Source organism: Talpa occidentalis, unplaced genomic scaffold (assembly GCF_014898055.3).
Source record: "Talpa occidentalis isolate TD23 unplaced genomic scaffold, MPIMG_talOcc4v2.1 talOcc4.6, whole genome shotgun sequence".
Lineage (NCBI taxonomy): Eukaryota > Metazoa > Chordata > Mammalia > Eulipotyphla > Talpidae > Talpa > Talpa occidentalis.
The window spans coordinates 81,734,377-81,758,980 of record NW_023604972.1 but is presented as its reverse complement, the minus strand read 5'-3'; the positions used below and the strand labels follow the sequence as shown (position 1 = coordinate 81,758,980).

General features: G+C 39.3%; 1 protein-coding gene across 3 annotated transcripts in view; it reads right to left on the bottom strand.

The window, feature by feature from the left end:
- Positions 1–7,534: 7,534 nt before the first annotated feature.
- The window catches only part of ZSWIM6 (zinc finger SWIM-type containing 6), a 176,275-nt gene continuing 159,205 nt past the window's right edge, over positions 7,535–24,604 (bottom strand). For 2 of the 3 annotated variants that reach the window (XM_037529512.2, XM_037529511.2), the window contains 7 exons: positions 23,446–23,592; positions 21,914–22,174; positions 18,026–18,161; positions 14,703–14,860; positions 13,897–14,060; positions 12,170–12,251; positions 9,349–10,226 (listed from right to left, as the gene is read on the bottom strand). In XM_037529512.2, the coding sequence (XP_037385409.1) occupies positions 9,364–10,226; positions 12,170–12,251; positions 13,897–14,060; positions 14,703–14,860; positions 18,026–18,161; positions 21,914–22,174; positions 23,446–23,592 (1,811 nt within the window). In that variant the 3' untranslated portion in view covers positions 9,349–9,363. Of the gene's footprint in view, positions 10,227–12,169; positions 12,252–13,896; positions 14,061–14,702; positions 14,861–18,025; positions 18,162–21,913; positions 22,175–23,445; positions 23,593–24,604 lie in introns of all 3 variants that reach the window. The other variant, XM_054688129.1, reaches the window with a different exon arrangement.

The window sequence follows — 24,604 nt, the reverse complement described above, 5'->3', positions numbered from 1 at the left end:
TGACTGACATCCCATTCATTTCCAAGCTTGTCAATCTCTTCTTCATTTCCAATTCATTTTGCTTGCTTTTCAATCCTTTTCTTTGTATCTTTCTTGTATTTCTGTCCATGCTTATTCCTTTTTATGCTTATTCCAATGTGAGTTTCATTTCTCTTTGTTTCTTCCGGACCCTCCCAGCTACGTGGCCATCTGTATAGTGGTGAAAAGCCAGGTCCCTGAAGTTAGGGCTTGATTCCACTTACCAGACTCTAACTCTCCATGAGGCTAATTCTTCCTGGACCAGACTTGGGCAGGAGACTCCTCTGGGGCTGGCCATTCTAAGGTTTGGAAGAGCAGGAATCTCTTCATGATCACAGGGCTGGGTATGTGAGTGATTTTGTCCTTTACAGAACATTGTGTACTCTTTGGAGTGTCTTTCCCATCCTCTCCAACAAATTGCCTTCCCCAAAGATGATTTATATGTACACTTCATTCAGCCTCAATTCTCTGCTATTTGCTGGTGTCAAACAGAGGACAGAGAAGTTCCTATCACTCACTGATGTATCCTATTGTCACCGATTTAAACAAAGGCAGGGCAGTTGAGTTCATTGGGAGTGCAAGAATTCTGCTCCTTCAGGGTTGTCTAAGACTCACAAATAGAAATTCCCTCCCTCAATGACTTCCTAAACCTCACAGAGGGTCTCCAGTTGGTAGCCGTTCCTCACATATCATGTCCAGGGGCCACAGGATGCCTCTTGTTTCATGCAAGGTAGAAAGGGAGTTTCTGTTTTCTTCTTTGTTTCTAGTGGGGTGGTGACCTCATGGCTTGTGAGAGGGCAGAGTGGAACCCTAGTGATGCCTGATAATGCATTTGTCTCCAACAGTGTTTATGAGTTCAGACCACACAATGCAGCCACATGGGGAGGGAGAGCTCAGAGGACTTAATACACAGTGGAGAAGCCTTTGGTAAGGCCACCTCCCCTCTACCTCACCTTGGCTTTACATAATCACCCAAGCATCTGGATCCTGTTCTTGGTCAAATAAAGCCTTTTTACCTCATCATGCATCTCCTTATTCCCACCCATAACAACCTCTGTCATAACTTTAATTGGAGAAGTTAGAGGAACCAGGCACTGACTTTTGGTGATTCATTGCTAAAGGTCACGGTCACCGGTTGACGAGCAGGCACTGAGCCTCTCTTCTTTGAGTTACCAAAATCAGAAACTACAACTAGTGGGTAACAGTCAGATGAGAATGTCTTAAAATGTGTCTTCGGTTAAAAAAAAAAAGCATCCGAGGGCTTGTCTGTTTTCCTGCACTTAAGCAGGGTCAGACTGGGACTCCTGAGTCACCAAGTCAGTGAGGCCAAAAGCCATTTCTTATCTGGTGTGAGAACCCAGCTGGTTGGAAATGCCCCACAAATACAGGAAGCCACTTCTCTGTGGAGGTTCTGTGCACAGAAAGACCAAGTCCCACCAGAAAGGCCGCGGAGGGAACAAACTGCTACCTCAAACACATTGTCTTTATAAAGCATGTGGTGGAACTTCCGGGCTGTCAGGCCAACCGCTCAGAGAAAGAGGCATTTGAGAAGGTCATCAAGATAGAGAGAGACGCGCTGCCCCCAATTCAATTTCACCTGAACCATCGGCAGGATGTGCATGAAAACCCAGTGGGACCTGAAGGGCAAGGAGACCTTGAGTGTGAATTCTCTGCCTAACAGTTTAAAGAAATGTTTTCCACACATCAGCCTCAGTTCTGAGTCCCCCAAATCTCCTAGAGTGACAGCAATCAAAATTGATTTGGGGAATTTCATCCACAAATTAAATTGACTGATTCCCAGTATGGAAGATCAGTGACTTTGTCTCACTGCCGGTGAAGGGACCTGATGGCTGGAGGTGTGACATGTAAAAGGCAAAAAGAATTTGCTCATCTGGCACAAGGGAATGGTCTAAAAGTGGACACAGGTGCAGTTTCAGCTCTGGGAGTCAGCGCTGGCAGGGCCATCTGAAATTGTTCAGGCCATTTAGTGTGATTTTAGAGAAGCTCGATCTTCCATTTTACTGCCTCATTTTCTTCCAGTTGCGTGGCTTTGTTTTGTTTTCTCATTAGGTGCCGTGTCTTTGCTTCCAAAGAGCTCTTGTGCTGAATGTGTTTTGGTCTCTACTCATTGTTTTCACCGAGAGCGCTCCCCCAGCACCTAGCTCGAGGTGCTCTCTTTGTGCATCACACCTGTTTGCTGCAGACTCTGTGATGACAAGTGCGGCTTCCCTGGGAATCCCAAGGAAAGAGGTGCTCCCGCACAGCTGCAGGAGGACACGGCTGGCTCCAGCATCTGAGCTGCAGCCTGGCTCGACCAGCGGCCCATCCTCTGAACCTGCTCTCAGGTCCCGCCGTTTCACAATCCACCTTGTGTGTGGCGCTGCAAACGTTGGAGGCAAAGGCAAATAAAGGTCATCTTTAAAAATGGGCTTCCTTATGCAGGTTCCTGTGCCCCCTACTCAGAGGTTCAAAAATCACTGGGTTTGGGCTGAGGCCCAGGAATTAGCATGTGTGACAGCCCCTCAGGTGTTCTAATGTGGGCCTGTGGACCGTGCTGTGATAAACACTGCTCCACAAGATAATTCAAAGGTTAAGTAGGGTAGCGTGTATTTTGTTAAAGTGAAAAAACTATAACGGGCTTGACCTTCCCTCCACTCTGCTCCTACGCGCTGACTTGTGGTATGATCGGAATCAATTAGTTTGGACCCAAAAATTGAAAGTGAGGATATGCTCTGGACTGCCTATCTCTGGCTTGTTAGGTAGTGAATAAACGTCTACTTATCTTGTTTTCAAACACACACACACACACACACATGCTCACATAAAATTGCATTTCTTGGCCTCAAATGAAGATAAAATTGATCATGTTGCTCTATTGTGACTGTTCAAGATGGCTATTGAAGAGTTCCACCCATCCCGCTTCACCAATTCTGAAATTCTATCTTTTTTTTTTTGATTGTCAGAAGCCTGTCTTATATTTCCCTGGGTCCTCTCAGCGCTAAGAACATGTTGACACGCCCAAGAAACACAATAATTGATTCCATGGGAAGCAGTAGGAGCGCACTGGCTTGTGTCGACTTAAGAGCAAGTTGCCTGGGTTTGACTGTCGCTGGCGATAGGGCCTGGGCCAGCTAGCCCTCCATGTCTCAGCTTCTTCATGGGCAAATGGGGAAAACAGTAACATACACGGCCCTGTGGGATCATTGTGAAGGATAAATTAGTTACTATGAATACACAGAGCAGTGCCTGGAGCACAGTGAGTGCTGGATGTGCTTGCCATCGATGTTACTAAGATTGTTGTTTTGGTGATGATAACCAAAGCGCTGTGGTAGGACTAGAGATTGCTAGCCCTGCTCCCTCACGTCTCTCCAGAAGCTGTGTATGTCACATTGCACTATTCGAAAATGGAAGTAATGTTCAAACTGTCCTGAAGCAGATTTTACCTACTTCCGAGCACCAAGGCAGCAGCCCCTTTAAAAACCTGCCATGAAGGAAAAGCAAAGCTCCTTTGTACATTTTTATGTTACAAGGTTCCACACCCTTTCAGTCAGAGTTAAAGGATTTTGTTTGTTTGTTAACATACACAGTGAAGTAAGGTGGTATCTTTCAAAAAGCAGATTACTTTTTCTTCTAGATACGTCTTCCTAGCTCGAGTGGGATGATGTTTTCAGCTTGGCTGTGTTGTGAAGAGAGACTGTTTTCTTCCCTTTTGGGCTCTAAATTGGGTTCCCTGTGCAGGAGCACTTGGCATCACCTCCCAGGGTCACATGAGCCAAGAAAGTGAATTAACAACCACGCTTCAAATTTTAGAGCTTCCATGGGCATCTAGGAAGTAACATTTGTCACTTAGTTGACTTTTCTATGTTTGAAAACTCCAGAATTAAAAGTCCGAAAAGAGAAAAAACAAGTGGAGAGGAATAGAGGCTGCTATTCAGTTATTTAATTTTTTAGCTACCAAGATCCCCCCAACAGTTAGTACGTGTAAAATGTTTTTGCCAAAAGACAAAAGGTGGTTGTGTTCGTAAGGCTGTATATTTACCAGGCTGCCAGTCAGCGGGCTCTTGTTGCTGCTGGCATAGAAAACACCAGAAATGGTGCTTGCCCCTTGGGAGATCAATCTCTCTTCTGTGGAAACCCATAACTCAATCAATGAGAGCACTGCCTGGCGACGTGTGTGCTGACGCTCCCCCTAGGTCAGGGCCCAGCCCATGCCAGGGATTTTCTGAAGGGGAATAAGTTAGTCCTCTGGAGGAAGAGGTGAGAATCGGAAGTTAGTTGATTTTCTAATCTGTGGAGAAGCTATTTTATGAGAATGAAGTCATAACTAAGAACTCAAGAAGATAAGCACCCAGAGGACCGAGCGCTACAACAAGTCACCTTAGAGGTCAGGAAGTTGAGGAAGGACTAGCAAAGGTCTATTTCATAGCAGCAAGCCCACTAGGAAATGAACACTTTCAGAATTTCACTTGGGATCGAATTATCTTCATTCACTCCCTGTTTCATGATGTTATATAAGGTTTCAAAACTGAAGATGCCCAGGTTTTTATCAAGACATGCTATTTCTTCCAAAGAAACTTGTACTCTAAAGATCCACTTATAGGCCTCTCAAATTTACTATTGTCAAAACTGAACCCCTGATCTCCCTGCAAAGCCCTTGCTTCCCTGCAGCACCTTCTCTATTTAAAGTGACAACTTACTCCTTCCTGTTGTTCGTTAAAAATGTGAAGTCAGTTTTGGTGACTCTCTTTCATTCACACCACACCTCATTTCAGTAAATGACTCAACCTGACCAGATATGCAAACACTAACCACTTGTCAGCCTGCCTTCGGACCCCACTGGGCCCACGCGCCACCGTTTCTTGTCTGGATTATCCTAATGGCCTCCTAACTTGTCCATCTTGCCCTTTCACATGGCAGCCGGTGAACTGCTTCTCATCTCACTTGTAAGTCAGATTGCGTGACCCTCTCCTTGCTTTGGATCACTCAAATAACGTCTTCATGATGCACAAGCCCTTATAGGAACAAAAGCGAAGGTTTTTTTGGCAATGTAATTCCCTTACTCAGTCTTACCTCCTCCCTCTCCCTGTCTGCCTCACCATCCCCCAATCTCATTCTGCCCCAGGCAGAGTTCCTTTCATTTACTGTTTTCAAGCAGGGCAAACACATGTGCACACTTCTACCTCAGGGCCTTTGTATCTGCTGTTCCTTCTGCTTCCAGACATCTGGCAGCTATTAGTACGGTAACTCCCCCTACTCCCTCCAGGCATCTGTTCATATTTCATCGAATCAGGAATCCTCCATGACCGTTCTGTCAAGAGCACCTCTTCCCCTGCTTTTCCTTATAACACAGACCACCAATTATTATACCTTCTTCCTTCACTAGAATACATGAACACAGGCAATTTTTTTTTATCTCTTTGGTGCCTAGAACCATGGCTATCATGTAGTAAGTACACCAAAGGTGTTTGGTGAAAGAACCATTCAGATTCTTTCTGACACATCTCACATTTCAATCCCTTTATCCAATCCAGCTTGCGGTGGATTTTCATACGGGTATAAAAACAGTTCTTCATACGTTTAACCTGTTGAATTTCCTTTACTAAATCTCAGATGGCTTTCTCAACATCTTCCTACCTTCTCACTGACCATTTAGTTAATTCCTGATACAGCTGCCATTTAACCATTATAATGACTATAGTGACTGGAACTAATAATTTTTATTCAACTGATTTGTCATGAAACATTCATCCCCCGATACCCTGAAACTATAGCTCTATTCTCAAGTGAAATCACAAATCAAACAGAATGAAATGCAGAACTCCATAGTCCAGACCCCAACTAGGAACAAATTCTCTTGCCTTTGAATTATCTAAACTTATCACTTCTTCCATTTCTCCTTCCTATTATTTGAATTTTAACTTGCTGGACTTTTTCCCATTGGAAGGTAAGAAAACATGTGGGTATTGCATCAGTTTATCTACTGATCACTCACATTGGGGCTCCAATGGGATGGGAAAATAACATCAGCTCATTTGTCTATCATTCTTGGTTTCCATCTCTACAGGCCCATGGTAACTGTAAGATCTCTCTGCAAAGATGACCCATGAAAACAGACTCTGAGCCACTGCAAGCCACTTTTCATCCTTCTTTGCTGTCACTGACTTTTTATCAGTTTACTTCATTAGGAAATACCCTGGTGTTTTAATGGACTCACATGAACTTATATTCACCCTTAGATAGCATCAACTTCCAAATAACTGAGAGCAAACTTGCAAAAAAGAACTACTGTCACATCACTTTATAGTTTGGATTTTTATTTCTACTTGGCATTCGTGGGATTTTGAAATGTGACCACAGACTCCCTTATTATAACCTCTACCTGTTGACTTAACCTCTTGACAACTGGTATCTACTGTTAAGACTGGATGTCAAAGAGAAATTTTAAGAATACTTCAAAGGATAAAATATTCTGATAATTGTGGTCTTAATAAAACATTTGTATCATTTCTGGGTACATATTTACAAGAATTGAAAGCAGATTACAGATAATTGAGATGATATGCACATTCTTCCATGTTCATTGTAAGATTACTTAAAATAGCAAAATGTCGAGAGCAGATGAACAGATAAAACTATGATACATGTATACAATGAAATACTACATAGACATCTGTCATATGCTACAGCTAAAGGACACTACTGTAAGTGAAATCAGTCACAAAAGGACAAATATTGTATGATTCCACTGACAGGTGGCCTCTAATCAAATTCCTGTAAAGTAGAAAGGAAGCTACCAGATTAGGGGGAGGGGAGAAATGGGCAAAATTTGTTTAATAGGTATGTATAGAGCTTAGTTCTGTAAGTTGAAGTCCTGGAAATGTCTCATAACAATGTAGATATAATTACTACTATTAAAAAGAGTACACTTGGGGGAGGGAGGAGCGGGGAGCGGAAGGACTAGAGTCAAAATAAGGGGGGGTGCAACTGTATGGGGATATAACCAAAATGAAAATGCATACATTGTGCAAAGATGAAAAATGATGTAAGAATTTTATAAAATATTAAAAAATAAATTAAAAATAAATTAAAAAAAGAGTACACTTAAAAATGTAAGATGGTAAGTTTGATGATTTTTTTAAAAATACACACAAAACCAAAACTTATTTATGTCATTTTGTTTGTTTTCGATGGAGATGAGGTGGGACAGATGCTTATAATATATAGATTGCACTTACCCTTTTGTAAGGAGTTTCCTTATAAACCACATTCGAAATACCTCTCACACACTGAATAAATACACACTAGAAATAAATACTGTCTAGTTTTGTTCATTATATCTCCAGAGCCTAAAAACCAGTATGTATGTATTTATAGAAATGCACTAATATAGTATTGAACACTTAAGAGATGTAACACCCAGGTCTACAATGACCAACCAAACTGAAGTGTAATGAGAGATACACCATAAAGGAGGCAGAATCAACTTTCAAAAAACTAATTTTAATCAAAACAAAAATTGTTGATCATTAACAAGTTTATAAAACAGTGATTTAGTTACATAAATAAATTGATATCAGTGTATCAAATCTTAATTACTTTCAACTTCATGAGCATGTTTACATGGGTGATGAAGTACAACCTTTTTTTTTTCTTTTTACCTATTATAATAAATAAAATGGAGCGCATGAAATAGTTCTTCTAAACAAAAATACCTACAAACATACCTCTAGCATGTTCTCTAATGAAAGGGAACAAGAGACACTGGACAACTTTTGCACCAAAACATAAAAATTGCTTAAAAAGCACAAGGTTACAGAACCATCAGCTAAAGTAAAGACACTATACTGTAACCAAAGTTGGTATTTAATAATATAATGAACAGTTTGGTAGTTAGATCTCCAGTTTGGTTATTTTAAAGCATTAAGACAAGGCAAGATAGAAGGCTGCTTTTGTTTTGAGTAATTCTAGAGAAAATAAAATATATTTAAAAAAAAAAGAAAGAAAACAAAAGTAGAACAGTCATACCTACACAACTTTCTGTCCTGCACAAAGTCAAAATACCTATGCAGAATAGATATATAATATATATAATGTTATTTGTGCACAAAGGTTAGCTTATTATTAGCTCACTGCAAAGGCGTAATGTATCATATGTCAATTGTTTTGGAAAACATTTTGCGTTTTGTGTCAAAAGGATATTTCTTTTAAGTTTCCTAGGCTAGGAGGCACGAACCCCAGTTCCGGCATACTGTATATTCTTAATGCTAAGGCTTGCTGCTCTGGCTGTGTGTTTTGTTGTCCCTCTTTATTCTAGTGCCTGTTACAAGCATGTGTGGTGTAGTGGTTGTCGGTGGTGTGTGTGTGTGTGTCTTGTGTCTGTGTGTATACATATATATACGTATACATAAGCTATATGCCTATATATACATATATAATTTCTCCCAATAGATCTCAGTCCAACCATGCAATCCAAAAGGTGGCTCTGCATAGATGCCCAGTATGAAGTTCACCGCCTGAGCCAACCCTGAAGCAAGGCGCACTTTTAGTCCTTCTGATAGGTTTTCTCTCAGTTTTTGTTTTTGTTTAAAACCAAGCTACTGCAGCTTCAAGTATTTTGCATTACATAGAATATTTTTTATAAATTAGTTAATGTTATATTTCAATATTCAGACATATACTATAATATATATACAGTACAATAAATGCTCTCATTCTTTTTTTAATTTTTTTTGATAAATCCCTGAGAATGTATGTTGACAGTCGCTAAGTTTCCACATGCACAAGCATTGTGTGCCATGCTTCTGGACGAACAGCACTGCAAAGCCACGTGGGTCAGCCTTTTAACTATTAGTATTTCATTTTGTTGGTTTGTTTAAATATGCTGAAAATGTAAAGATGAGTTACAAAGGAGTAAAGCTGAATCCATTCGAGGTACTTATCACAGGATGGAGGTGTTTTGTTTGGTTTTTAAAGCCATTTCAATTATTTTTTTTGAGGCTGTGAACGTATACAGAAAACAGGAGAGCTATGTGGACTTTTGCCACTTGACAACATATACTCAGTGTAAACCAAACCTTTTTAACCTCTCTCTCATACAAAACCAAGGAAAAAAAGAAATTTAAAAAATACATAATAAAATAAAAAGAAAGAAAAGAAAGAAAAAAGGAAAAAACACACAAACTTTCACAACATGACAATTTAGTCTGCAAACGCAATAGAACTATACACATATAATACCGGTGTGGCTCTGTTCTTTAAGTTAAAAAGGGTACAAAGGCAGGCTCAAGTAAAAACAAACCATCCCTCCCATCCCCACCCTCCCCACCCCCATTCATACAAGTTCTATCAACCAAACCTCTCCCGAACCAACATCATCAGTTTCTTTTTGCCTTTGTAGATTTGTTTCAGGTTGTCAATAAACTGTGTAAACTGAATGTGTCCATCATGCGCCATTAAGAAGGTCTCTCGGGCCTTGCTGAGGAACTCTATGAACTCACTATAGTGCCGAGGACTGATGTGTGTGAGCCGAGAGTGCGTTGTGTTGATGTAAGCCCCGATCGTGGCATCCAAGAGTTGCCTCAAGGGGGCTTTGTCCAGTGACATGAGCTTACCAGAGTTCCTCCTCCCGTGAAGTCCCACCATGCCAGGGGTGGTCAGAGTGCATCTGCGCAAAATGTCTGACAGTACCGTTGCACACTTGACACTCTTGACCACCAGAGGTATTATAGCTGCAAGCTCATTTTTACCGAGGGAGTGGCTAAGCGCACAGGCCCACAAAACGTCGTTAATGGCAGGGTGTGTGTCCTGATTGTAGCTCAGGTTGAGATGGGTCATGGCCAGGGTGGCCAGCTTGTAGGCCCTCATGGGGTACCCACGGTGCTCCATGTACCGTGCTATCGTAAAGAGCTGGGTGTAGCTCATGCCGGTCGTAGCAGCGTCGAGAACAATTTGGTACGCCGTCTCAAAAGCTATGTGATCCTTTTCACACAGGGTCAGTGCGGAGAGGGCACAGTTCTGAGGGTCCTTCATGGCGCACTGCAAAGCAAGTGTCCGGGCACTGCTGGCCAGCTTTTCCTGCTGGTGGCAGTCCAGATGCAGACGGACGATGGTGCTGTTGGACATCACCGTGGTGGCAACTATACTTGTGGCCTCTGTGGGAGTGAAGAGCGTAAACCAGCTCTGCATGATGCTGTCCAAGGCATAAACACCTACAGGGAACACAAAGAAGCACTTTTACTGACGAGGATGTTGTGCAGAGGTGTTGCCTTATTTCCACGTTTATAATCAATGCTTACATTGCTAACCATCATAGGACATGAGCAAGGCCTTGGAGCAACCTCTTAGAATAAGGATATTATGGATTGTTATTCAGTGAAATACCCGAAAGGAACATGAACTTCCGTAATAAAGAACTAATCCAATCGGTAGCTGGTATTTGCACTGTTCTGCTTGCCATTTCACACAATGGCTTTTTGCTAATGAGTTTGAACTCACTGGGGCCTCCTGTCAGTCACCCACTATAGAATCTGAGTCAGAAAAACTATAATCCTTACCAAAATAGGAAGTTTTTATGTGTTACACTTGTGCGTAAGCTTAAAGTACACAGCACAAAATAATTAAGACAAATAAAAGAGAAGGAAAATGTAATACTATAACCAAGAGAAAAAAGTCAACAGAAGCAGACCTACAGATGACTCACATGTTGGAAATGGCTGACCAGATCTTAAAATAAGCATTTTAAGCACAAAGACCCAATACGCCGAAGCTGTAGAAAAGTCCTAACTGTGAGAGATTTAAGAGAAAGTACTAAATCTCAGAGAAAAATGAGGTATATCTTGGTAAAGGGGTAGAGGAGTCATGTGCAGTTCTTGAACTTGTATTATCTTTGTACTGCTTCATTAAACCAACACTTTATCTACACAAATTTATAGTGAGATCTATTTCCTTTTTATGAAAAATAAAAATTACAAATTAACATTACAAATTAACAAAAGTAACAAACATTACATAACATTACAAATTAACAAAAGTAATAAGAAGAATGATTTTACAATATCAGCTGTCAGTATCAAAAACCCTGAGGGAGCAGTCTGCTCAGCAAGAGGTATGTATCTTTTTCTGATGCAAAGACAGTTAAGCCACCATTTATTTTAAGCAGCCACCATTTTGTTTGTGTTCACACTCCTGCTGGGACTGTATAGCTTTCTTTAGTACAGATTTACTGCAGCAGAGGGAAAGCAGTTGGCTGAAGGGTCTCACAAATTGCAGCTTATGGCCAACTGGGGGATCTTCTTATGACTAGCTGCAAATTCTCACACATCTGAAAGCTCACCTAAACCATACCCAGTGGTCATTTCTCTGCTGGATACCATAAGCCCACAGATGAAGAAGAAAACAGTTCAGCACAACTAGATAACTTTTATTATTTTCATTAAAATGGACCAAGTCACTGACCCACAGTCTCCAGGTAAGTTTCAAAAGTGGTTTCCAACCTACCAAGGATTCACTCGGGAACCCATTAATGTAAAATTATAAACCTGATTATCACAAAAAGTTACTAAAAGCACATTAAGGGTGACAAAAAATGAAGAAATATTTATTCAATGACTTAATCCATTTTAAATTAAGAGGTTGAGGTCCACAAATGTGATAGCTTGAAATAAGAACTATGTGTGTAAGAAGGCTGGAGGTGAGGGTTGGGGAGTTGGAGATGGGCTTGGGAGGGAAGGTAATCCTGTAAAGGTTGACAGAAGGCGCAGAAGCCTTGGAGGAGTCAAGATGAAGAGTGAGGGGGCCACCGTGGTGGCACAAGGGGTTAAGTCACAGCACTATGAAGCTATCTACAGCCACTGCAGCACCAGTTGGATCCCTGACCAGGGAGATGACCCACATGGCGCAGCAGACCCCTCCTGCCTTGCCCACTGCTCCCCTCAGCAGTGCATTTCAGTACATCTGCCTGTTCCGCTCCCCACTCTGCCCCTGGTAAATCCTTTACCTCCTGAGCCTCTGGCCTGCACCCCAGCTCTTATATACATAAATAAATAAATCTTAAAAAAAAAAGATCAAGAGTGAAATGTTCCTGTATCTGTAAATGACAAGTTATATGGAGCATGAGGCACCTGAGGAAGTTCCCTCTCTAGAGTCTACCTACCCACTTCAGTGGCACAGGTTACCAGCCACCTCACCATCTCCCGCCGTCGCCAATTTAAGGTTGACAGTGTCATTCGCATAACCTATAAAGACAGGATAACAAATGTTTTGGAAGATTATCAGTAGAAAAAGAAAACTCTTCCAAGGTATATACTACTAGGCACAATCCCAACTACCAGGAGGATGAAGAGCCATTTTTGAGTAAAGCTCTGCAGATTAATTTGGATTTATCCATGGCTCCCTGGAGCTGACCTTGTCCCAGCTTGGGAAGCAGGAGGCAAGTTTGGGCTTCCTGACCAGATGCAGCATCCTGGCAAGTCACTCTATCAACCACTTTTCTCACCTACAAAATTAGGCATGGTTCTAGATACCTGAAGCGTCTCGTGAATTAATTCTGTCTAGGAACCCTCTAGTTGGCAGAGATATTTTAAAATAATCATTTCAGTTATTCCTTCAGTCACTGATTGCTCTTATTGATGATTATGAAGATAACCTGCGGTTATCTTTGGCATCATTAGTGGTTAAGATTTTCTTTTCCACATTTTAGTACAAAATTCTAAGATAAAATTATCCATCTCCTCCTACTTCCCCCATTTTTTAAGAGTCAGAACATTTAGGGACAGAATGCTTCTGAAGGCTTGGAAAGGCACTATGGGATACCTTGTAGGATCCTAGAAAGAAGGAAACAATGAGTAAGCTTTCAGTAATCTGCCATTTCCCCAAAATATCTGCCAGAATTCCAAATAACCAGAGAACACATATTAATGGTTCTTTCTGCATCATACCTTTAAGAGGCAAATGATACCAAAAATAAACCAATTAATAAAACCTTGTTTTTTAAAAGAAATTTTTAAAATGCCATTGTATACCTTAAATGCAATCTTCTATACTTATGGAGTATCTATATATAGTATGAGCATTTTCCTGTAATCCAATTCTATAAACTATCACTATAAGGCTAACCTGTAACTTGAAAACTAGATTACTCATCTATGCCCTAGAATGCCCTAATCAGGCATTAATTTAGGTAATTAGAGGATACAATTTCACTGTGTTTTTTAATGGAGAAAAAATTTTTAATACAGAGAAAGTATTAAGAGAGATTCCCTGAGAGAAAAAAATAGAAGCATGAACTTTTCAATTCTTGGTTTATATAGCAATCTTTCTAGAAACTTAAAGAAAGCAAATGTCTATCTGCATGACTAACTCAAACATCCTTGGTGATTATATCCAAGCAGGCTGGCTTGAAAGCTGAAACTGGCCTAATCGTTCATCTTTACCTAGTTTTCTCAGGGTTATATAAAAAGAGCTACAACTGTCCCTCTATTATGAACATGCATGCATCGATAAAAATTCAACCTTCCTCTAAAATATTAATCCTAACAATTGAACCTTTAGTGTTACAAGGTAGCTTTATTTAAGTCTCTTACTAGCAGTAAGTCTCCTTTCATTAAAAAAAAAGTGATGTAAGGCTGTAATTCAGAAATGATTTTCTGATTGAAAGACATACACAGCGCTTCTAAATGCACAGACCCTGCACCTCAGGCAGCAGTCTGGTTCAGAAGGGAATGACCACAGATCTGAAGAACATACTTCCTGAACATATTTTTGCCCTAAAGACTCATTTACCTGCACTAAAAAATCCAATCCAGCAGACAGAAACAACCCTAAGATGGTGCCTTTATTTAGCAGTCCTTGGTGCCCCAGCAAAGACCACCAGTCATGTACCTGCAGGCCCAGCTCCAGAGACACTTTCAAAAGAGTGATGTCTGGCAAACTGTCCATGAGTGTTGCTATTTTAAATGCATCTTGGGCAAGCTTGAAGATGTGGGATGAGGAGTGAATGTTTTTCTGGATGGATTCTAATACTGTTTCCAGCCTCCGAACATCGCCTGTAATGAACAAGGGAAAACCAAACCAAACCAAATCAAAGGAAAAGAAAACAAACAAAAAGTCACACAACCACACACACACACACAAAGGGAGGAAAAAAGGAAACAAAACATAAAACACAAGTTAATTTACCTGAAATGTTCACAGATGGCACAGATGTTACTACTAAGCGTCCCATAGTTACTGCAATGTATATGAATCTCCGCTCCACAAAAGAGATAGACTGAGACACACCCTTGATGACTAAAAGCCCATATGAACCAGAAACAACATGATACAGTAATGACCTCTCAGTTCCTATTTATATATTCTTGGTGAATATTTCAGGGAAAACAAAAATGTACCCGAACTTTTTAATCTGCTTCTGAAATCTCAACCACCACTTACACGGTACGCTAACTAAACCTGAATCTGCCAACAGCAAGTTTAATGATGCAGTTAAATGAGGAAAATGGGAGGCTCAAATGAGTAGCACCTGTTTTGCCTCATAAGCTACATCTAAAGGCTCTCTTACAACCTGACAGTAGCACAAGTGAGAATTTGATAGAAAGCAAAACCCTTATATTTTAAAAAAAAAAAAAAAAAAAAAAAAAAAAAGGCAAATTAACAAAATAATCATGAAGTTCAGGCCAATCCAGTACCTTTGGCTGCAGTTAACATGGTAGATGCCAGCTCACACTGCTGGGATTCTATGTGGCTTAGTGTGAACCAACGAGGATATCGGTTGGGAACAACTGATGCAATGTGGTGAGGGCGGGTGAGGTCTCCCGTTGGAGCAGTAGATTCCAATACTAGTAACCTGTAAAGAAAAGACAAGGCAGGTGGCTCCTAGTTATTATTTGTCCATCCTTTGGCCACGAGGGCTGGCTAGAAGCAAGGGAGTAGGAACATGCCGGGGAAATGGCTCAGGACCTTGGTGAAGGAAAAACTGGTACAGTTACATGCTACTGTCTAGATACCAAAGTCACCTGGTTAATTACCCATTATTATCCAAACCTAAGAGATTTCCTTTCTTTAGCATCATTTGGAAAGCTGCGATATTCAGAGAAATAAAGATATGTAACAATGAAGAAGTCTAAAATGTAAGTCTTGATCTTTGTGTATAAAATTTTTGAGGGGATGGGAGAGGGAGGCAGGTGGGATATGGGCACGGGTGGTTTGATGGAGAAAAGAGAGTATTACTATTAAAAATGTTTTGAATATTATCACTCATTAAAAAATAAAAATCAACAAAGTGATTAAATAAGGTGAATATTTAAAACTGAGATTAAAACAGGAATCAGAGAAAAGTGAGATGAATAAGCTAAAGTTATTAAACCACAAAATAAGAGGGGAAGTAAAACAACTGACTTCCTTTCCATAGTCAAAAGTTCTGCAGAATTAGTTCCCTATTACTTCAGAAATTGGTGGTTAAAATATGTTCTAAACAAATCATATCTGCAATGAAAGCAAATGATTCAAGTATTTGTCCCTTGAAAGTCTTGCATAAATTCAGAATGACTTCTGATTTCAAACTATCTATCTTTGATTAAGAACACACTGACAAATAAAGAACTACTGAAAACAAAGCACATGTTTAGGGATCTCTTCCAAATAAAAGTACAAAGAGATCTGCAGAGGAGGTACAAGTAAAATAATTCTTTTCCAGTCATCAAAATACTGAGCTTCATTCCAGTCCCCCAGTGTTAGGGGCCATGGATTAAGAGCTAGGGACCAAGAGGAGTTAGCAAGGTCATGGTGTGATGCTGGCTTTGGGGACCCCACCCAAGGGCAGTTATTGCTCCTGGAAGCCAATGTCTCACTCTCTTTTCCTGTTATGTAGACACAATGAGATGTACATATTAAAAGGTGTCAAGGTAGGCAGTTAAGAAATAAGAGTTGCTGTTTAGCTTTTTAAAACTCCAGAATGTGGGCTTCCCTGTTGGTGCAGCGGGTTGGGTGCAGCACTGTGAAGCTGTCCGCAGCCTCTGCAGCGCGGGTTCGATTCCCAGCCAGCTGGGAAAGATACCCACATGGCGTGGCAGACCTTTCCTGTGGCACCCGCTGCTCCCCTCAGCAGTGTACTTCGGTCCGTCTGCCTGTTCTGCTCCCCGCTCTGTCTCTGGTGAGTCCTCTCACCCTCCCGCACCTCTGGCCTGTACCCCAGCTGTTGTATAATTAAAAAATAAATCCAGAATGTCCCTATCCTCACAGGCAGATCTTTGCAGAGCTGCTGTAGAGAAAACTAGTCAATCAATATCCCTGAAAAGATGAGCAAATGAGTGCTGAAGATGCCCTTCCCGGTCCCTTCCCCTACCCCACACTTCCAAAAGGACTAAGAAATAAGCAACCTACATGCCTCTTTTCTTTCATGCTCCCCTGACTGCCCTGAGATGCTCTATTAGGTCATATTACCTCCCTTCCGCAGCAGTCCTTTTGGCTGAGGTGGTAGAGGTGGAAAACAAATCCCCTGTACCCAGCTAACACCATCCACCCAACTCCCATGAAGAAACTGCCTTGGCAAAGATAGTGAGTTTCTGAGTGTTAGGAAAGCAAGTCTTTCCACCTGACAGATACCTTCACATGCCAGAACCACAGAGCCAACTTATGCTATTTTATCCTTACACTTTACAGTGGTTGTAGCAACAGCATCTGGTGGCATCATTACATTAGCATCCTTCCTTTTAAAATAGGAGAACTCTTAGAATTTTTAAGTATAGAATAAGCATCTGTCTTCACATGACAGCTTCCATTTCAGCTTCCCAAATGGGAACAGGAACTCCTAAACTTGTGCTCTACAGCAAAAACCAAATTTGGTGGAGAATTTTTGTCTATATTATTAATTTATTTTTATTTTAGAGACTAGACAAGAACGAACTTATAAGGTTTTTCTCATAGTTAATGAGATTCCATGTTGCCAAGGAAAGCAAGTCAAATGGAAGGATGTTTGCCTCAAAACACTCTGTCACACAATTACAGGTATACAACCCCCTCATCACTGGATACAAAAGAGGAGGTCTCCTGAGATATAAGCCACACATACAAGCAAAGTTTTGTTTCTGAATCTACTATACTGGTTGCAGACATAGAATCAATCTTTGATGAGAACCTTCTAATGGGATTGAACTATTCCCCAGCACCTCAAGCTTTTAGGTTTGTACATGGTTTGTTTTCAGTAACTATAATGAGGCCTGTACTTTGCATTAGCAACATGGGAGCGTTCTGTTAATTTTTTTAAAAAAGGGAAAAGCTCCTATTTTAAGGTGGTAATCCTTTTCGGGTCCTTAGAGAATATAAGTCACATGTGAGATTGAAAAAATATAATCTTCAAGGTATTAGAAAATACCTAGAAAGAATTAATAAAATTTGGTGAACTTTAAAAAAAAGTGAAAACAGAAAGGCCAGTGGTAGAAAACAACATATTGAAATGGAGGGAATGAGGAAGGCTAGAGCAGACAGAAGTGAGGGGAGCAGATCCTGAAAGACCCATGGGGGTGAAGTCTTCAGTGCCAGATACAGGTCCCATCCTCTCTCATTCTTAAGCTGAGCACAGGGGTGCTTCAGTGATACAGTGGACTCCTGCACTGCAAGGAATTATAGCATGAGTGAAGGAGCCTCTCAGTCATATTCAAACAAGTATATTAATTATCTACCAATGTTTCCCCCAAATTAAGTTTTTTAGGAAGTTTTCAACTATGGCTGACTTGTGATTAAATCTGGACTGAACTTGTTCTCTACCAGCAGATTCTAGCTTCAGGGAGAAGATGGAGAAAGCCACGGTAAGTAGCTAAGCATACAATTTACCCCTTACTCAAAAACAAAAGGAAAAGAAGCCATGAACTACCACCACAATAGTCCAAAAAGCAAAAATAATAGTTTAGCTCTTCTGATACCTACAAGACACATGAGTGAGAAGTCAGTTAACAGCCATTTTTCCCAGTGAGGAATCTGAATGCCCCTGCCTGTCTGGGCTGTGAATACGTACCGCATTGCTCTCAGTGCAATTTTGTATGCCAATTCAGCATCATGAGGTAGGAGGGAGGTGAAGAGATACTTGGCAAATGTGTGCATTGGAACACTCTCCCGATGGATTATTTCGCCTAAACCACTATATGGTCCAGCTGTGGGAAGAAGACACACATTTTACATTCCTTAAAAAAGGTCTAACTTCTTGTTAAGTGTATTTAAAAAAACTTTTATGTAAAGTTATATATACAAGCTAATCAAGTTAATACTAAAGGGCATAATAGAAAGGGATACAATTTTTTTGGGTCAAAAACGATTCTAAAGGGTAGCGTTATTCAATACTGAATTCACTTGAGGAACAACCCCTCAACTATAGGACAGTTAAAATGAGAATCAGAGAGCTAAGGGAAAGAACTTTTCACGTTATAAATGCTTCAGAGAAAGGAATTCTTCGAAGCATAAAACCTCACTGAATTTAAGAAACATCCTCTTTCAATGTGTGACAGATGAGCATCCAGATTTTCAAATGCACAGATGACTCTGCAGCTTAACTTTGGAACCTTTTCCTGGGCCCAAGCAGGTTTCCAGAAAAGAGTGTTCTGCCTTAATGGGGAGCAACGGGCAGGGATTCTGAATCACAAATCCCAATACAAAAATTTTATTGTTGCTTGTAATAAGAAGAAGGTGGTTAGAAGAATTGATTCTCACCATAGGCAAAAGAAAAAAAAGAAATCAACTGGAATTCTACCATTTTTGGGGTTCCAAAAGACCAATTTTAAAAGCAAAATTACATTTAAGCTATCAAAATTCATTTCTTAGTTAAGTTACGACAGGCATCGTGGCAGTGCTGACTTCCCCAGTGTGCTCTCTGAATGCCGCCCTTAGAGGAGCAATATAGACTTCTAAAATAAATTGTGAAAGGAAACCACAATGGTTAGTTCAGCTACTTTCCACTTAGGTACTTTGAGGTTTAGTTACTGTAAAAGTGTTTAATAAATTAGTTTCCATGTCACCTTTGGGTAACATCTATTTCATGATTTCTAAAATTATGAACCATGACACTACTACTCAAAGGACATGATACATTTGTTTTCCATGAGAAAACCCAGTCTGGCAATAAGCTCAGAATGCACGAAACACATTTCAGAAGCACTGGTGAGAGATGTACTGAACCGAGCACTGGGAAAGAGCATGATACATTCTAGATCATTTTAACAAAGGTTAGTTTTCAATTTCATTGTTTTATTTTTAGGCCAGTATTTTAAATTGTTCATTATTTAAGTACTTTGCAAACCATATAAATTACTTCAATTTTTTCACCTAGGCAAACTAAAATCCATCCTAAGATTTCTGATTTTCCTAAATCTATTCAACTTTTCTTCTTAAGACATCTAAATATGTTTTAGTGATCTCGGGTTCTTCAAAGTTGACAAAGCATTATAGCCCTGGCTTTAGCTTCATATAATGAAGTCAAATTATTTGTTTCTACTGTGGACTGAATGTTTTCAGTCCTGCTCCAATTCGTATGTTGATACCCCAGCACCCCAGCTCCCAGAGTGACTGTATTTGGAGATAGGGCCTTTATGGAGATAATAAAGTTTAAATGAAGTCACAGGGTAGGGCCCTGATATTTAAGATTAAATCATGTCCTTATAAGAACAGACATCAGACAGCTTTTTTCACTCTCTCTGCTTCTGAGGGCACAGGGAGAAGGCAGCCATCTCCAAGACCAGGAGAGCCTCTCACCAGAAATTGAACCACGAGCACTTTGACTTTGGACATCCCAGAGACTTCACAACTGTGAGAACTAAATTTTTGTTGTTTAGGCACTAGGTTGTTGTATTTTCGTTAAGGCGGCCTAAATATACTAAGACACCAACTCTATCTCTTTTACTTAATGACTAATTATAGAAAATTTGTAGGTTATCCATCTTCATTTCTCCTCTATTTTCTTCCAATGTTTCCCTAAAACCATCAAATTACCTTTTTGTCTATGCAGAGAAAACCAGGATACACAATCAACACTTCACTATGATGTCTCTCAACAAGTGAAACATTCAGTCAGGTATCACAGAACTAATTTTGGGATTAATAACCAATATAATCCTTGAACCCAAGTGTACTAAAATAATGAAAAACTGAAATTTGTACAAAGTTCCCCAGAAATGCCCTTCCAATAGCCAATTATCCAATACACCAATGATTATGTCCAGAAGAGATGAACACTCAGCAACACTGCAGTGTTACTGCTTCCTCTTTTTCATATATCTGAGTGGGCTGACTAATTTGCACATGCAATCAAAGAGTGCAAATGCGCAAAGGACTCTGTGCCCCAGTGCAGTTAACTCAGTAATGGAGCACTTATCTTCCGGAGTTTATTGAAACTGGTCCTCCAGCTTCCCCTTGGACTGCTTCCTGTCCTATGCCGCCCTCTCTTCACAGGCCTAGCAGGGCCAGGAAAGGAGAGGAGGCTGCGATAAGTCAATAGTGCTGCTTTATCAGGCAGTCATAAAAATGTCTAATGAGGAGGGATACACTAAGACTACATTAAAAAAAAGACTAAGGCCAAGTAAAAAAATTTCATGAGTAATGAATATGGAGACAAGTAAAAAAGTGTATTATAAACAAAGTGTCAAACTATCAACTTTGAAAAATACTCTCCCTATCCTTGAGTGTAACAGAAATCAAAAGTTAGTTACCCATAGCCAGTGACAGTTAAGAAAAAGCTTGCAGTTAATGATATCGGTTATAGTAAAAGGAATTATATAGGGGGAAACGAAAAGAAAACAATAATGAAATAATCAAGATCACTTGAAATTTGCCCAGACAGGCCATTTTTATCTTCAGAAAAAAAAAATGAACTTCAATACACTGCTTCAAATAACTACAATGAGTTTTAACCAAAATCAAGCATATTATTTGAAAAATTTTCCCTTTGAAGTGCATTTTCTAAAACACATAAATATATAATTGATGAAAATATTTTCTTTCAAATAGGTCTTAGTTTCAAACAAAAAAAGATATTTTGAAATGCTATTTTCTTCAAATCCCTTCTTTATATATAACAGTTCTGAATATAAGATGATACAGCACTTTATGAACCTATCAATCACAGAGAATCCCACAGTAACGCACATGTACTTGAGGGATAGGGGCAAGCTTATCAATTAGATATCACCTAAATTTGAACATTCACTCAGGTTACACTACACTAATCACCCTTACTCTTTTCAAGAAAAAAAAAATTATTTGTAATGCCAGTCAAAATTTGTTAGGACTCTTAGATTCTGAACCTTGTATAAAGAAAAATATTCCACTTTGCCTTAGAGAGTCTATGAAACTTGTAACTTGGTGAGTCTATGCCTAATGAATTCTCTGAAATAATTAGCACAGTGGAAATTCACTCTTACAGCCTTGAGTCCTTTGTTAGTGTGAGCAAATGACATAGTCAAGATCCAGATGTCAGCCAATAATTTGGAGGAATACCAACCAATTTCCATTTTATTATTTAACTGACCTAACAAGTAGGAATAAAGTTACTAGCAGTAATAACTCACTAAATATCAAACCTACATCTATCTCAGGAACAATACAACCTAAATAAGGCAGTCCTTTTCAAAACTTGTTCAAAAATGGGGTTCATTTCTAACAGCTGCTCGTATTAGAGTGACCCAGGACATGACTACCTAAGTGAAATGATACAAAACTAAACAGCTACATTTTTTAATTAAAGTGATAAAAAATTAAGTAACAATTTTTTGGATAGTGAACATGCCTATGATGCTAAGTGACCATACCAATCAGGGTAACGATCATATTAAATGCATTTGAAAGTATCCCAACTGAAGAACACTTAGCAACTAAATAAAGTTGGCTAATAAGTGGAAAACTTCTTTATTCAAACTACCTTCTAATAGGAAGACTGCTTGCTTGCGAAAAATTTTCACCAGTGTGTCATCCAATTCAATTTCCTGAAGCTTGGAAATGAGCTGCTCCTCATTTCGGCAAACTTTCTCTTGTGTGTACAGCCCATCAGGCATGATACGCTGCTGTCCCAGTCCTATCAGGGCTACTTCCACAGCTAGCGTTAAATAGGATTCCCCTTCTTCTAAGAATTTGTGTGCAGGTAGATGCTGGTATTCCAGAGACTTGCACTGTCCCATGTTCTCTGTAAAATGTCACACACACACACAAAATTCAGAGTTACGAAATTACTTTTGCAGGTATTCTGACATGTAAAGATATTTTTCTTACCCAGTTCCTTTAAATGAATATTTAAAGGCCAGAAAATATGTTCCTTAGGTTAAAGTGAAAAGTTTTCAACATTAAAAAAAAAAATCCCACAAATGACTTTGTGTGTTTTGAGGGATAAGATACTGCAATTAGTTCTCGCCCATTGAAAATGAACCACAATGAAAACTATAAATCTAAAAAGACATTAAGAATACTTAAAGATTGAAATTGTTTTAATTAAACAGAATAAAATTATACGATGATTGCAATAATTTCCAATTTTTAAAGCCTGGTATTAAAAAAAGCTTCCATACTTTTATTACAATGTTGAAATTTATAATGACAATAGTGGAGAATATAATATACATAATTCAATTTCAAGGTCCTTCTTGTTATCCAATAGACATCAGTCATCACAAGAGGAATGATTTTTTTGAGCAGTCTCTTGTCTCTATTTAGAAATTTGAAAAACTTCAATACCAACCACCTAATCAAGAAAATTCAGTGTCATAACTTTCACCTCCTGACAGAATTTGGGTCACCCATATATAATCTATGAAGGCAACCACCACAGGAGAAAGGATTGAGGGGCACAATAACTAACCCCCCCTGAGCTTACACTGTCACAGGAGCAGTAGAAGAAACAATCTCCTTCTCCTTCCCAAGCTTTGCAAACTGCCCTTGACAGTCATTTTTAGGGATAATTGTTAAGTCTCAAGAGGCCAAAGGGAAATCTCAAAACTGCTTGAAAGGTATGTATGATGCAAAAATTTTAATGACATTTAGTACTTAAAGTCGACTAAGTATTTTATTTAAATAAATAAGTCATTTCAATGGAAAGACAAATTAAAAAAGCAACTAAACTATATTTCTACTTCTAAATGCTATATGACACACTTTATTTTATGTCTTTATACCGGAAAACAGTCATAACTGTAAATAAATTCTTAGATGCAGAATCACTGACTACATGGGTTGAATATTTCTAAGGTTCCTGACACAAACTGCCAGCTATGGACACTAAGACTTTTCCTAGTTTATAGAAGTCTGTCTAAAAAGCATGAGGGTGCTCATTTCTTTGCTCTTCTGCTAACTATGGGTACTGTTAACCATATGGATTCATGAAACAAACTGAAGAGAAACAACAACAGATGCTACTTGGAGTTTAGAAAAAAGCACATGAGACAGAAGTCAATGTTTTTTTACCTGTAAAATCTGAGAACCCAGAGAAGCTTTCATCATCAACATGACAGGCTTCCATAAGGCTGCTGAAAAGAGTACCCACAGGGTCCAGGGGGTGTCCAACCCAGCCTTCCAGATTGGTTATCGATGTGATGCTTTTATGGGGTAGCTCTGTGCAAGAAAAGGGAATTGAGAGATGATGGAGTCAGGGAGAGAAAGTCTGCACCATTTAATAGTGGCATTCTGACAAATTAGTATTAAATTCCATTGAAAATTCCTCTCTAATTAAAAAACAAAGGTATAATTCCCAACTTGTGAAACTATTTTGAGTTCCAAAGGTTCATTTGTAAATATATATAAATGGTACTAACTTCCCAAGACAGTTCCCAAAATCTATTTAATTCATGGTATTAAGGGTATTCATTCAGGGTATTGAGTTAACATTACTACTTACACCGAAAATTTTGAGAAACAAAGCTTACTTCATTTTCTACAAAGTCATATTTTATGACTCTGCCCAGTTTTCTTAATTGTAGGTCAAGGTGTAACATTGTAGATGTAAAAACAAAAACAACATTTGGAAAGTCTTTTGTAACATAATACAGCTACCAGAGACTAGGAAATCTTTGTTGGGGTGAGGAAGGCTGGGGAAGAGACTGCCTAGCACAGAGCAGGATCCTGCCTTGTACTTTTCACACAGACACTTTCTGGGCACACAGAAGTACAGAATAAATCTATGTCATTAGTCTAAGGGGACCTGTTGAGTGGAAGCCAGCATGTGTTATGTGAATAGGGAGTGACCTTCCTTGGGAGAGGATGGGTGGTTTAAAAACAAAAAAAGCCTGAAATAACTTTTCAGTGCTTACAGATAAAACAAATTAAGTCTAAGAATGGCCTCAAGGATAATCAGAGGAGTCTAATTTAACATACACTCTAACTACATGAACTTTTTTAAACTTTGTATTTCTTAAATATTATAACATTTTTATTGAATACAATTAAAACAACATTTCTTAGTAAAGTGATGATAATTTCAAAAAATCAGATATGCATGAGTAAGCTCTCTTTTTGCAAAATAAAAGTGCTTCACTCTCTTTGCCTGATTGTCCTTATACTTTTCAGAAGCAAGCAATTTTTGGCCTTCAGTGTATATGTTTGAGGGGAAGGGGAACTTCACAAAAAT